This window comes from Sinohyriopsis cumingii, chromosome 3, assembly GCF_028554795.1.
Source record: "Sinohyriopsis cumingii isolate HCF-2022 chromosome 3, ASM2855479v2, whole genome shotgun sequence".
NCBI classification, from domain to species: domain Eukaryota; kingdom Metazoa; phylum Mollusca; class Bivalvia; order Unionida; family Unionidae; genus Sinohyriopsis; species Sinohyriopsis cumingii.
In genome coordinates, this window is record NC_142963.1 from 120,019,906 (window position 1) to 120,035,728 (window position 15,823).

Here is a 15,823-nt window from a genome sequence, read left to right on the forward strand (position 1 = left end):
GTTCATGGCCAACCTCAAAAATGTCGAAAAGCATTAAATTTACCTGTTGGCCTAAAAAAATCTTAAATTAGCCTAAACATTTAACCTTGATTGATGTTAGCCTTAAAAAGCCTTAAAAATCAGCCATGGATTTTTTTTCAAGTATCTTATGGGTGTTACGGTAGATATTTGTTAATCAAATATAAACATACAATTTCAAGCAAAAGCATTAAATTTAGCTGTTCGGCTAAAAAGCCATAAATTAGACTTAAAAATGTAACCTCGCTCTACACATACATTTTTAGAAAGAGGAACAATTTTACCATTTAATAAATTATTTGTCAATGTTTTAGCTGATGCACTTTGCCAGAAATTGAGTTTTGTTGTTGTTGTAGGGTTTAATGCCATTTTTCAGCACACGATAGGCTATACATGGCGACCAGTATTAATGGTGGAGGAAAAACCCAGAAAATCCCCGGAAAGAACCATCGACCCTCGAGAAGCTACTGGCAAGCTTTCTCACATACCCACATTGGCCGAATCCAAGTCTTGAACCTACGCAGACAGAGGTGAGATGGCAGTGATCCTTAACGGATAGCGCTTTAGACCACTCGGCCACTCTGGGCCCCAATTGAGTTTTGAATTAAGTGGGTCAGCATGTAATCCAAACCAGAAGATGCATTGCCAGCATGACAGAAGTAGTGCATATAGTTAGTGACATCATCCTGAAGGCTCAAAAATAGGTTACACTGCAAATATATGTCAACTTTTTGACCAAAATTGGCACACCGTTTAACCTATTAGTAACTTTTCAGCCACTAGATATGTCATTTTAATGGGTCATATCACTATATTGACAATGAGTCCTATGATATAGTCTCAGTTTTAAATTTACTAAGTGTTTGCAAACAAATATTCATGAAATTGAAACAGTGGATATTACCACTCATTTTGCCTTTTTAATTCACCCAGATTGTGCTTCTGTTTTGGAGTTAATCAAAGTAATGTGAAATTCTAATGCACAATCGGATACAATCTCCCCAAATTATCATTCCTTGACTAATGAATGTGTTTGAATGCATATTTTTAATTTGTTTAATTGTATGAGCATACTTTTAATTGAAAGAGGTCAATTAGGAAGTTCATTTACAGTTTACACATTATACATGGAACCAGTTTTTGATACAAGTTTTGAATCCAAGACCAGTATTATCTTAGATTTTACTGGTAATATATGTGTTTTTCAGTAATAAAGTTTTACTTCTATTGTACCTTTTGATGATATTTAAGTAATTTTTGTGCAGGTGGGGGTACCTTAAAAATTGCCTAAATGTCTTTAACAAACATTAAATTGGACTTGAATTTAGTGCCTTGCTGTGGTAATGAACCCTGCTGCTCAAGAGAAGCAGATCTGCAGGACCCTTGTACCTGCCCTGATATGTTTCCTGAGATGCATGGACAATATACACAGCAGCCATTAAAGACTATTCCTGACACTGAAAGCAGGACCTAACAACAACACAGGCTGCTTGGCTAAAGGCAAGAAAGCATGACCTAACAACACAGGCTGCCTGGCTAAAGGCAAGAAAGCAAGACCTAACAACACAGGCTGCCTGGCTAAAGGCAAGAAAGCAAGACCTAACAACACAGGCTGCCTGGCTAAAGGCAAAAAAGCAAGACCTAACAACACAGGCTGCCTGGCTAAATAGAGTTATTAAATCGGTCTACTCTGAACTCACTACTAATGAAGATTTCAGCTCAGGAAATACAAGGGACTCCATGATCCTGGCTTCAGATGTAATGTCTGTAATCAGGACATGGCAGAGTCAGCTGACCATCTGGCACACTGAAACTGCTAACTGAAATGTCAGTTGAGTGACATGGCCTTGCTATGGAGAGAACTGAATCTCATTGGTCTGATGGTAGCTACACAGACAAAGACTACATCTCAATCATGAAAGCACAACCTTAGACCAAGGCATAAATTTGCCACTTCTAATGGATTCACCTGAGAAACATTTGATGGTGAGACAGTAAAATGCTGAATCCCACAAGGATATCCCTCACACATGTATTAAAACAATTTTTCTCATTGTGCTAAACTAACATCAGGGGAAGTTCATCCTTTTAGTAGAGTAATCATTCTCCTGCTTGGTTAGGACCTTTCTGGTGGCTGAAGGGTTAAATCATCTGCCTTGGATGCAGGTGGTCATGGGTTTGAACCCCAGCTAAGTTGTACTAAAGACTTATAAAAAGGTACTAGCAGCTGCCTCACTTTACACTCAGTATTATGAGGTTAATGTTTGGCCTGGTTGTCCTGGCATCAGGATAATGTGACTGCATGGGACATGACGCCACATGTCTGCGGCATAATGCCCCAGTGCTAGACATCACTATAAATTGCCTCACTGCAGACATCATAGTGATATGACTCAAATTGTTGGGTGACACAGGTAGAGATAGGATGTTCATCATTTCCTCCTCCTCTTGCCTATTCTCCTAACGTAATGTGATCAAGGGATGTATTTGACGGTGAAAGGAAATTTTAAAAGTAAATTCTGTTTCTCTGATAATACTTGCCTGATCATGTTACTAAAATTTCCTCTCCCCCCATTGAGAGCTTCCCATTATAGGTTTTGCTCAAGTGAAAACTGGTTACATCCAAGCATATTTATTTAGTAGCCACGTAGAGGATGGAAAGGAGTATAGACTTGTAAGTGTTGCTCCCCTTTGTTTATGATATATATATATATATATATATATATATATATATATATATATATATATATATATATATACAGAATAACATTTTTCATCTTTCAGGCAGGCTGGAATCCGGAGGTAGCAGAGAGTAATCTTAATGTTATATATGATCAGTTATATATTCATGGGGAAAGATAATTTACCCCAAAAAATGTGTTCTACGCAATACATCAGATATTTTTAAAACCCAATAATTTCATGGGTTGGGTTGTGACATTTGTAAGTAACCCATCCTTTTGTTGCACTTTACTTAGTCTTTGTCAGTCTTCACATCGTACCCTATATACTACCTATATATTTTGCAGGAACCCACATACAACCTTCACATTGAAAACTACACTCCTCGTTTGTCTGTGTCCAGTTACAAGTATTTACAGATTTATCTAGCCATATTTGACTGCCCTCAATGACCTAGTCGTCTGTTTTGTCTTTTGTCCTTAATCTTGTAGTACTTAATGTTTATTTGGAAGGGTTTGTATTCCTAAATTGTTTTCTGTGATTCTTTGTATTTACATTTTTAGGACTTTGCTATTAATCAGCACAATATAGACACTATTGTGATGATATGGTGTTAATATATAAGTATGAATTTCTCCATCCTTCATACGCTGGCCATTGGATCTCTTCAGCAAAACAGGCATTGCAGAAGCAGAATGATTTATGGGTGGCTACATACATTTCATCATTGACCAGTGCAGAGTGAACGGACACTGTGTCTTTCACTGGTTTTATTTTTCAGATCTGAGCAAACATTTCAGCTTCTTCATGCTTATCCCCCTTTCCAACAAAGGTATATTTTATTACACACTAAGAGGATTTTGCCCAGGAATGGAGCTCACAGTGTCTTGAACAATTTGCTTGTCCTTCTTTTACCGCATCATCCACTGTACATTTTGACACAAACCTGTTGCCATTGCAGAGTCCTCTTTTGTGATCTGCATCAACATATTGCCATCAGGCAGATATGTGAGTAATGAAGAAGACATTTGCAATGTATTTAACATATACTTCTTTTTGCACTGCCTGGTAGGGGTTGTCAAATGCAAACATAATGCATGAAAAATATGTATTTTTCAAATCTCTCCCACCTTCCCAACCAGAAATGCTTGTGTTTAGCAAAACTTGATTTTCAGTCATTTTTGGAGAAAATATTTTTGTAAAAGGGACCTTTTTGACTACAGTTTATTCCCATAACTTGTATGTGCAGTAACAGTTATTATTATTGTAAGTTGGTCAGAGATAAACAACTACCCCAGACCTGCCAAACCATATGATTTTGCTGCAAGTGTTACAGAAATGACGCAACAACTTGTGACCATAGACTGGCTCCAGTATGCACTTTACACCTCTTCATAATTACTGTATAAATGATTCTTTGAAAAATATAATTACACAACCATTTGCTTGTTATAAAGATTTTACTTCAATCATTTTATCTCTGTGGAGTTTTCATCAGATTTATATCCTTTTGAAAATATTTAACCCATTTAAGAAATTTGACCTTGAATTCTTCCTTCAGTTTTTGCTGATCTGCTGACAGTAGGCCTCCATTTCTGAATCACCCAAAGCATCAGTTCAGTATTTTTATGTTTGATGCCTAAGCATGTACACTTCATCGCAAAAACTATGAGTAGTTTGTGTTTTGGTCTTCATTGTAATAATGTTGCATGGCTTGTACCTAAAAATGGACTTAACAGTCAGTACTTCTCACACAGATTGTCTGTGTCACCATTTAAGCACAGTGGTAGAGTGTTGGGTTACAAATTCCTTCCTTGTCAGTTCTCACATTCTGCTTATTTCATTAACTGTTAACTTATTTCATTAACTGCTAACTTATTTCATTAACTGTTTGGAAAAATGCACTCATATTTGTTCCCAGTTTACTTTCACTGCCCTAATCCCCCCCGCCCCTTCTCAATAATTTTGTCATAGTACAGTGCCAGCCATTTCCTGTTGATGCCCAATGTACAGAAATAATTTTGTCATTGTAGAGTGCCATCCATTTTCTTTTGAGGCCAAAAGTGTCAGCAATAATTCGGTTTAAGTGATATTTTGCTGTCTATTCTTCAGTTTACCATGGTTTAGGCATGCTACCTGTCTTGGACACTTCTATAGGCTTGACATTCAGCATATATGAATAAATTTCAGCATAGACTTGGAGCTTTCTGTAGTCACAGAAGATATTGGGTTTTTTGTGTTCTGTGTTAATTTTGTTTCTACTCAGATTTGCATTCAACTTTTTGCAACAAATCCCTGTATTTTCTCTGCCAAAGCTCTTTCTCTTTTGTCAGCAATTTTTCTTATTTGTTCAGTTTCCTATGTGCATTAAGGACCCTTTTATTGCTTTTTTGGTTCTGTTAAGGAAATGAAACTTTAGGACTAATTTTCCTGCTTGTGGAATCATATCATAAAATTGCAGTTCTTCCATTGTACAAAGTGGCAACATATTTTTACACTTTGCTGCAAAGTTTATGCTAGAAGTATTTGACATAATTTGTTTGGCATATATTTCCATCATAACCATGATTAGAGATTTTATGAAATCTTGTAACAATGACATTGCATATTTCAAAGTGACAGCAATACAGTAAGTACTCGCTTATAAGGTGAGTCAAACTGCAGTTTGTTAGGTGTAATCAGTAGAACAGACAACATAGACCCTGATCTGCAGGCACATTATGCGATAGCAGATAAGGATCTTTGTTGTTGCAGTTTGACTTGACTTATAAGCGAGTATATACAGTAATTGTTGTTTTAATCAGATCATTGTTTAAGTGTTTATGAATCTTTTAATAGTGACTAAATGCATGCTTGAAGAATTTTCGAATGTCATGGCAGAACTAACCTTCTTGTATGACCCTCCTAGTACCGGTACATGTAATATTTACATTAACAACATACCAGGTCTTGTAATTTTGAAGAAAATCTCTACACATAAATTAACATATGAACAATAAGTTAAACCAACTGAATTTATTATAATCTTCTAAGGTCAATAATGTACATATATATTCCAAGTTTAACAGAAACAAAGTTTAATGACATTTCTGCAAATAATTTTTGTTTATTGATGGAACTGACAATAGTCAGACATAGAGGCTCAGGTGATGGAAGCATTGTTGTATATATAAGAAATAGTATATCATATAAGAAATAGTATATCAGTTGAAAGAAAAAAGGTCTAGAATCAGATGAAATCACAGCAATATGATCCAGGTAAATCTCTCAAATACAAAGCCATTCCAAGTGGGGTTTGTCTAGATCCCCATTGGCAAAGGTTAGATGTTATGAACCTTTAGAAAAGCAACTAGATGAATTGACTGATGCCCAAAATGAAATTTATATTTTAGGTAACTTCAGAAAGGATCAGATTAGCAGAAGTTGGTTAGATATCATAGAAACGTTTGGTCTAACCCATTTAGTGGACCAAACAGCACGAGAAATTGACCACTCAAAAACTTTAATAGGTCATATCTATATAAATATGCAGAAAAAATGTGACAGATATACATATTCCTAGGATAGGTCTTACTGACCAGATTTATATTTTCCTAACAAGAAAATCTGATTAAAAGCGGCTTTTAAAATTAAAAACTGATAAAATGATAACATATAGATCATTGAAGCATTATGATGAAAACAGATTTCTAGAAGATCTCAGTAATGTACTTCCGTTTGATGTTTTTGGCTGAAGCTCTCATTAAGAGCCATCTTTCTATGCAAGTGTTATGTAAGCATGTAGCTTTTGAAAAGACTTCAAGTAGAAAAGGACTTTCTACCTGATTGGTTAGTCCTGATATTCTACACCAGGAGGCTCAAGCTCAAACCACCCTGAGGACCGCATGAGGGCATTTTCGATGGCCCAATGGCTGCACCACCTTTGTTTATCTCATGATACCTTGTGATGCCAATCATTTTGTGGGCCACAGGATATGGCTTGGCAGGCTGCCTGCAGGCCATGTATTTGAGACCCCTGTTCTACACACACTGACCATGGGATCTATCGGATTGGTTTCTTGGTTGCCGTTACTTGTGCCTTAATTTAAACTTATAAAAGGTGTTGTCTGTTAGTATGTGGAGGCGTTCCCTCCAATCTGCTGGTGTGGTATGGTCACCACTGGTCCCAGACCAGTTTTGTTATCTTTGTAACCCATCAGAGGGAAATAGTCTTGTTGATTCATTTTTTTCAACTGAGTTGTATGTTCCTTATTTTATTGTGTGCAACTTTTGTACTACATGTTTAAATATGCAAATAACAGAGCCTCAAAGACGATTAGTTCCATGCAACTAATTGCATCCCATTCTTTGGTTCCCCAAGTGGCCGAGTGGTCTAAAGCGCTCTATTCTTTCAACTGATATACTATTTCTTATATATACAACAATGCTTCCATCACCTGAGCCTCTATGTCTGACTATTGTCAGTTCCATCAATAAACAAAATTGCATCCCATTCTTTGGTTCCCCAAGTGGCCGAGTGGTCTAAAGCGTTCTCCATTACGGATCACTGCAATCTCACCTCTGTCTGCATGGGTTCGAGTGTCGGATTCGGCCATTGTGGGTATGTGAGAAAGCTTGCCAGTACTTCTCGAGGGGGGAGCCCGAGTGGCCGAGTGGTCTAAAGCGCCCTCCGTTACGGATCACTGCCATCTCACCTCTGTCTATGTGGGTTCGAGTCTCGGATTCAGCCAATGTGGGTATGTGAGAAAGCTTGCCAGTAGCTTCTCGTGGGTCGTGGTTCTTTCCAGGGGTTTTTCCAGGTTCTTCCTCCACCATTAATATTGACCGCCATGTATAGCCTATCGTGTGCTGAAAAATGGCGTTCAACCCTACAACAGCAACAACAATAACAAAAAAATTTCTCGAGGGTCAGTGGTTCTTTCCGGGCATTTCCCGGGTTCTTCATCCACCATTAATACTAGCCGTCATGTATAGCCTATCATGTGCTGAAAAATGGCGTTAAACCCTACAACAACAACAACAACAAAAGAAAGCTTCTCAAGGGTCAGTGGTTCTTTCCGGGCATTTCCTGGGTTCTTCATCCACCATTAATACTAGCCACCATGTATAGCCTATCGTGTGCTGAAAAATGGCGTTAAACTGTACAACAACAGCAACAACAACAGCATCCCATTCTTTAGATATATTTGTTGTTATGATATTATGTTCTTATTATTGTTGTTGTTGTTCTTGTTGTTATTAATTTGTGATGTTCTTTGGAACCATTTGGAGTCACATCTGTTAATCTATTTGCGATTTTGATGTTCATAATACCTGTATATTTTATTTACTTCTTATAAACACATGAACATTTTTATTTATCTTCATGGATTCTTGAAGTCATAAAAATGTGTTTTTCCATTTTTAATTACAAATGTCAATTATAATTGTTTGTATGAATTTTGAGGTTGGGGTCAAGTGTTGAGTTTGTCTTCAAACACAGAAGAGAAAACAGTTTTCATGAAATGGCAAGTTAATTATTTTCCCCCAACGAAAAAAAGTCAATAGCATGTTATCTGCCCTGTTCAACACATCACAAAATAATCTTCACTCCTAACTCACTGTAGAGCAGGGTTGGGTTTCTTTGGAACGTTGGATGAAATTGGACACTTGGTAACTAATAATTGTTTGTTTTGGTTGCTGTGTAATTGCTATCAGTCATACACTTAAATATACATGTCAACTTCTTCATTCAATCTAAGCATTGTCTGTTTTAGACTAGGGGGAAACTTGTATGCAGTATCTGCCCTTATTGGATGACTAGATAGGCTTGTACATTCGTAAACCTTTCCTTACATGCCATGAGTTGACTTTTAACCAACCAGCCTGTAGGATTTTATTTTGATACCCACTAATGATATCGTACACACATGTCACCTGTTAGAGAAATGGCTGTGTTGATATAGCTCCATGTAATGTCACATGTAAAAATTAATGTATGGGTGCCCAAGTTCATACTATGAGAAATTCACACATTGGTTTTTTCTCGGACATTAACTTGCAGATAGAATGCAGAGTTATCAAAGGCACATAACGGAACCTGAACAAAGATGCAGTTTAGATTTTTATGGCGATGAATCATGTTATGTTGTCCATTCTGTCATTATTTCTCCAATCTTTGTCTCTTCTTATATCAGACTTTGTGGACTTTAAATGATGCCTAGAGGTTAGAGAGTCCCGATAGTGATAACATAACAGTGATATACTTATGTCAGACTTTGTGGACTTCAAATGATGCCTAGATGTTAGAGAGTCCCAGTAGTGATAACATAACAATGATAGACTTCTTATGTCAAACTTTTGTGGACTTTAAATGATGCCTAGAGGCTAGAGAGTCCCAATAGTGATAACATAACAGTGTTATACTTTTTATGTCAGTCATGGTGGACTTTAAATGATGCCTAGTGGTTAGAGAGTCCCAATAGTGATAACATAACGGATATACTTCTTATATCAGACTTTGTGGACTTAAAATGATGCCTAGAAGCTAGAGAGTCCCAACAGTGATAACATAACAGTGATATACTGCTTATGTCAATCTTTGTGGACTTTAAATGATGCCTAGAGGTTAGAGAGTCCCAATAGTGATAACATAACAATGATATACTCAAACTTCGACCTCCATTACATCATATATGCACAGCTTATGAAGTGAACAGATGTAACTAACATGGCAATATGTGAAATTCTTTCATGGTCATTTCTGTTGTCCATTTTTAAAAAAATACAAGTGTCCAATGTTATCTGATTTCATGTCCACTGTCACCCAAAACCATCTGATCTTAAATGATCAGAAAATTGAATGGTGTGAAAAATCATGTGATCAGTGTTGCTAAACATGAAGAATGAGATCCTCCAATAGCTGTTAGAAAAATTGTCACTAGTCAGGTATCACAAGTATGACTTTGTACAGATCAAATGCAGTCAGATATCTTTTATATCCAAATGCCCTGACCCTGCTCTAGATGAGAAAGAAAATCGATTTTGTTTCAAAGGTTGTTGGTGTAACTTATGTAATTTGACCAATTTCTACAATTTGTTGACTCATGCACAATGGGGTCCACAAATATAGACCGCACTATAAATAAGGTGCGAGTTACCAAGGGACCTCCAAGAATTGAAAAAATCGCTTTGACATCGAGAAAACCATAAGGGGGGGTGGCGGCATTAGGGGACTGGGCTGTTTAATGACTGAATCCTCATTTTACAATCATGTCGATAATAATTTTTATAATGCGCTTTTTCTAATAAAGTTGTTCATTATTCTGTTTAAATAACATTTTTTTCTCAAAATATCCAACATATGAAAGATCATTCCAACTGGCTTGAACAACCATCACGTGTACACGAAAAATCTGTATATTATATCACTGGTTTTTGTTTTCTTGATGAGTCTGGTTCCCTTAGTGGTATTTAATAGTATCTTGCCAAATCGATAGTTCACAATTTGGGAACTAGACTAACTGTTGATACACCACCAAACAAGATTCCTTTTTTTTCTTCAAAAACACGTGACATTTATTTCGTGACCCATCTACGTCGAAACTCAGTTTTTTATTGTTCAGTTAGTACAGTGTTAATGTCGTGATTTCACTGGAAGTAATAATGAAACTTCTTATCATCCCTGAGGATATCTCTAAATGCCAGTTCAAGAATTCTCTGAAACTCGCTTGCCCACAATGGTATCTGTGAAATCAAGCTCTTTATTTTACGAAGTATTCTTTTCTTTGCTGCCTTGTTATCTTTGATCACACTTAAAAGGAACTAAAAGATGGAACTAGAACACAAATTTCAGTTGATAAAAAAATTATTTAATTTTTATTTATTTATTAAAGTACTGCCCCCACTCGGCATAAGTGACATTTACATTGATCGAAATTTCCTCACATTTCGTTAATTGCGGTGTACTAGGAATGTCGTTTGGAAAGAAAATGTAACAAATTGTATGAGTTATTTTTAAATTTGATATTTCATAGAGTTGATTAAAATTACAAGGTCCTATCTACTGTTTTCAACAATAAAACGAGCAATACGTCAAAGTTTCCATTACCAGTTTTGATCACGATTTTCTTCAAGTTCAACAAATAGGAATAAATTTGTTGGGTATTTTCAGGTTTAAAAAATGGGATCCATGCCTGACACCTCGTTATAAATGGGTTCGCGAGTTATAAGTGTGCGAGTTATCGAGGGAGTGGTGTATGTATGTATATACATATATATATATATATATATATATATATATATATATATATATATATATATATATATATATACACATACATACATACATACATACATGCATGCATATACATACATGCATGCATATACAGAGAGAGACTTAATGCTGGTTATATTTCATCATTTGGTACAGTAAAGCAAAGCCACAAGTTAAATTTTATTGGGACTTTGGGACTTTTTCTTGTACTACAGGATATCCAGTATTACGATAGGAAAATAAAATTTTCATTTGACTGCATGCTGAACTTTCTTCTATATCAAGGTTTGACAGATTTAAACTCACTCTTCTGCACGCTACACCCACCAACCCTTTTTCTAAGTTCACCTGAATTTCAGTCATTTTTATTGACTGATCATGAAAATAGCAGAGATTTGAAAGAGCTGTTAATTTGGGATGTACTAATTTGTTGCAATAAATAACATGTGATATTTTGTAAACTATTTTACTCTATCTGACCACAAAAGCATGCCTGAGAAGAAATGCAATTTCATTTATTGCTCATGCTCACAAGTTTTTTTTTTTTTGTGTTGCAAATGTTATGTTGACACACTCAAGCATCACATGGCGTTAAGGGAAATATTGTATTTTCCAATTTGAAAATATAAGTATATATTTTTCACATGAAAGTATAGGAATTGAAAGTATATACAAATATCTCAGCAATAAGTTTATTTTACACTTAAGTTTATGTGTGTGTGTATATATATATATATATATATATATATATATATATATATATATATATATATATATATATATATATGTACACCCTAAGTCTGCCTATTTTGTGCGTCAGGTAATTCTGCGCAATGATACATCATTTCTGTAAAGACTGGATCATGTGTTGATTTTTGGTTAAAAAAAATTAAATTTGTATAAAGAAAGAATAATTGTTCTTTAATTAAGGAAAGTGATAATCATAAAAGTGTACAAAAATATCCCACATTTCCATTCTAAATGCACTTGAAAATGTGATTTCTAAATATCAACATGAAGACCAACTCCATGACCTTGTTGATCTTGCATGTCACCCAGAAAAACCTATTTCATATTTCTCTTTCAGAATCGTACAAAAAAAATGCATTATTTAAAAGACAGAAATGTTTACCTTAGAACAATACTGCATCTTAATCCAAGTTTCTAATTTTGCAAGAAGTTGTCCCACACCTACTTTATTATTTGTTATTCAACTTGTCAGCTTGGCCACTCAAAATGGATTCTCAAGAAATTCATGGATTTATAGTCGGTCTCTAAATTCTTTAGTAATGCTTTTTTCCATAAACGAGGCATTGTAAACATACTACATCCTATTTATTGTTGTTTCTCTTAAACATAATTGCTTATTTTTATAAAATGTTGAACTACAAATTTTTTTACAAGATCGGTTTAGTTTGCTTAATATCTCTTGCCTTTAGTGGCATTCTTATGTTGAATTTTGTAAAACCAGCTGTAAACCTGACCTAGTTCCTTGGTTGAAATGTATATAAATACAATTTTGTTTCCCCCAAAAAATGTTTTGCTGTCACTCATTTTGTTTTTGTGGCTAAACCCTTATTGTTGTAACTTTATATTTTGATTGCAGCCTTTAAAATAAAAATGAAAAACCTTACTGCAATCCGATATACTGCAGGTGAATTAAGCCTGTTTGCATCTACACAAAAAGGATGTTGGCATCTCTGATTCAGATCTCCACATTTATACAGGGTGTGAATAACTTAAACAAGGAAACAAATTACTGCAGTTGGGATTAAACCATTTTGCTCAGTTTGTGGGGAAGAAAAGGACAGTAAAAATGTTATACAACTATTGTTCAGCATTTTCCCTTTATTTTTAAATGACAAATCCACTGAATAAAGTACCCACAAATATGGAATTTATTTTAAAACCAAAGTACAAAATTTGATAGCCTTTGATTTAAAGTTATTGAAAGTAACTTCTATATTAGGATCTGTATTCCGCTAAAACTTTGATACAAATAATATGGATGTCTAGTATTTTTATCCTAACCTAACCTAGCTGACTTGTCAACTGCACAGTAGGCAACATTGTCACTATTACAGTCGTTGAAAGGTGAGACATTTTGACCACCATATAGACTCGCTGATAAGTTTGAGTCCAACTGCAAACTGCACAGACCCAGATCTTTCATCACATAAATGTACTGGCAGATCTGGATCTGTGCAGTTTGTCAGGAGTAATCAGTAGAACAAGCAAATAGACCCTAATCTGCAGGTGCATTATGCTATAGCAGATTAGGGTCTATGTTGTTTGCAGTTTGACTCGACTTTTAAGTTAGTACAAATGGTAAGTGTCCATGGGAACCATTATCATGTAAATTAGAAAATGCTGTAAATCACAAATACAAACTTTTCACATCTTTATTTATATAAAGAAAGTGTAGTGAAGATATATTTTATTTCTTCAAGAATTTACCAGATCTTACCAAATTGTTAAATCAAACTCTTGTTAATTTTGGCACTAAAACTTTATAATGCTTCATTTGGTGAAATTGTAACATTATAGAAGTCATACCCTGACCCAAATTTGTATTATAACTAGGTCTGTTATAATGGGGTTTTACTGTTTTCATTTTCTGATTTTTTTTCTTATTATACATGTTGGGGATGATTACAGCTTTTGAACCTCTGTTGCCTATTTAAGTTGGTAACTGCATCATCAAAGCCCATATTTTTGCACCGAAACCCCAACCCCATTCTTTCACAGCCTAGAGGATACTTAAATGACTTGTCTCAACTTGACACATTATGTAAAGCAATGGCACTCCATAGAACCCAACTTTTGTTATAGTTTCTCCATAACTATTACTTTCCATAAAATGCACTCTGTGGTAAGTCTCTAAATATGGTTCCACACACACTCAAGCCAGTTAATATTTCCATTTTGCTCAGATGTAGTCACTATATCTTTATTATATATAACTTATTTCTAATTATGTTTCTTTGACCAACATGACTGATTCAGAAGAAGTTTGTTCATATTTAATGTTTTGGTTTTTATTCATTGGACAGGATAAACACATTATGATATCTGACTCTGAGGATTATTCTATCGGCACAAGAAAGATACAGTTCATAAATGTGTACATTGAAGTGGATATTGGGGAAAGAAAAAAAGCACAGATTTTGGGGTAAGTGAAGCAGAAATTACAGACATCTGCACAAAAAAGAACTATTTTCTTTGTATGAAGGTTTAAATTTGTATGAATGTTTAAGTTTGTTTACATAAATACATATATTCATTTTCATAATAACTTCTGTTCCTCTGAGTGCTTTGAACACAAGTTGACACTATATTCTTTCAGTACTCTCCCAAGTCCATCAGAATGTTGGTCGTATTAAATTTTTGTTTTTATGTCATTCTGTTCTCCTTGGACACACAGGTGAGAAGGAATAGATTTATATTATATCTCAGATTAATTAAAATGTCAGATTCATGTTTAACCCTTATCCTGATCTTGAGTTTCATGTTTAATCCTTATATTGATCTTCAGATTCATGTTTTATCCATATACTGATCTCGAGTTTCATGCTTAATCCTTATATTGATCTTCAGATTCGTGTTTAACCCTTATCCTGATCTTGAGTTTCATGTTTAATCCTTATATTGATCTTCAGATTCATGTTTTATCCATATACTGATCTCAAGTTTCATGCTTAATCCTTATATTGATCTTCAGATTCGTGTTTAACCCTTATACTGATCTTGAGTTTCATGTTTAACCCTTATACTGATCTTCAGATGCATCTTTGATCATTATGTTGATCTTTCAGATTTTTGTTTGAATCTTGTATTATCTAACCTATGTTAGCATGGTTAGACATTAATATCCCTTTTCTGGCTGTGCGTTAAAGTGTTTGCTGGTAAGATAAAGGATGATAGCATTTGGTACCAAGAACAATTTGTACTTTGGTATACCACAGTATTTCTGAATGTACTGAGATACATACCAAGGTATACCCAATTATATTAGGAACAAACAACAAGAACATTCTTGGGTAGGGACCTCACATTTTTTTTGTTCAATTTCTATAAGTCAATAGCTGGAAAAATATCTAGTTCAGATTTATAGCAAAATAACTTACTATATTATATTTATGATATTATCTGGGGGGATTTTTTTTATAACTATCTTGAGAAAGAATCAAAGAGACTATTTCAGCTCAAAACAAAAATCACAGACACCACCACCCCTCCCAAAATGAAATAGCCAGTACCTTTATTAAATGAATTTGCTATGTGGATATTAATTGTTGTAATAGTTGCAGTCAAAAGAACTATAACTAAAGTGGGATGATTAAGCTTACACTATAGGTGATACCGTGAAAGTCTCTGCACTGACATCAGAGAACCTATTGGAAAAAAATCCAAAGTTTTGATACTGAAGTCTAAAATTTTCTAGCTACATTATTGATATAATAGACAGTGAAACTTGGAGTGGGATGCCAACATCCGGGGAAGATATTTTTTTAGAGGGCCATTAAACATAAAACACTTATTCAGCTGATGAGAAAATATTGAGTAAACCTGAAAACATGTGCACATGTGAATATCGTAGGATGATTCGTACATTTGTACAAAGGAATACATTATACTTAACACATTCACATACACTAGTAAACAGCTAAAACATGGCATTTGCATTTTTATTTTTTCATCCAAAATATGTCTGAAAGTTGGATTTGGCCCAAAAATAATTCACATTTCATTGTCCACTGTGTTGGTATACATGACACATGTCAAACATGTCAATAAAGGAGCATCATGTAATTATATTTGTAATATTCACCATTAATTTGTGACCGATACAACAGTTTGGTAAAAAAA

At 34.8% G+C, this 15,823-nt stretch overlaps 1 protein-coding gene across 1 annotated transcript in view; it reads left to right on the forward strand.

Annotated features, from left to right (window-relative positions):
- LOC149803695 (uncharacterized) overlaps positions 1-15,823 on the forward strand; it is a 180,334-nt gene that overhangs the window by 150,986 nt on the left and 13,525 nt on the right. The window contains exon 22 of the mRNA XM_089953483.1: positions 14,008-14,126. Coding sequence (XP_089809609.1) covers positions 14,008-14,126 — 119 coding nt within the window. The remainder of the gene's footprint in view (positions 1-14,007; positions 14,127-15,823) is intronic.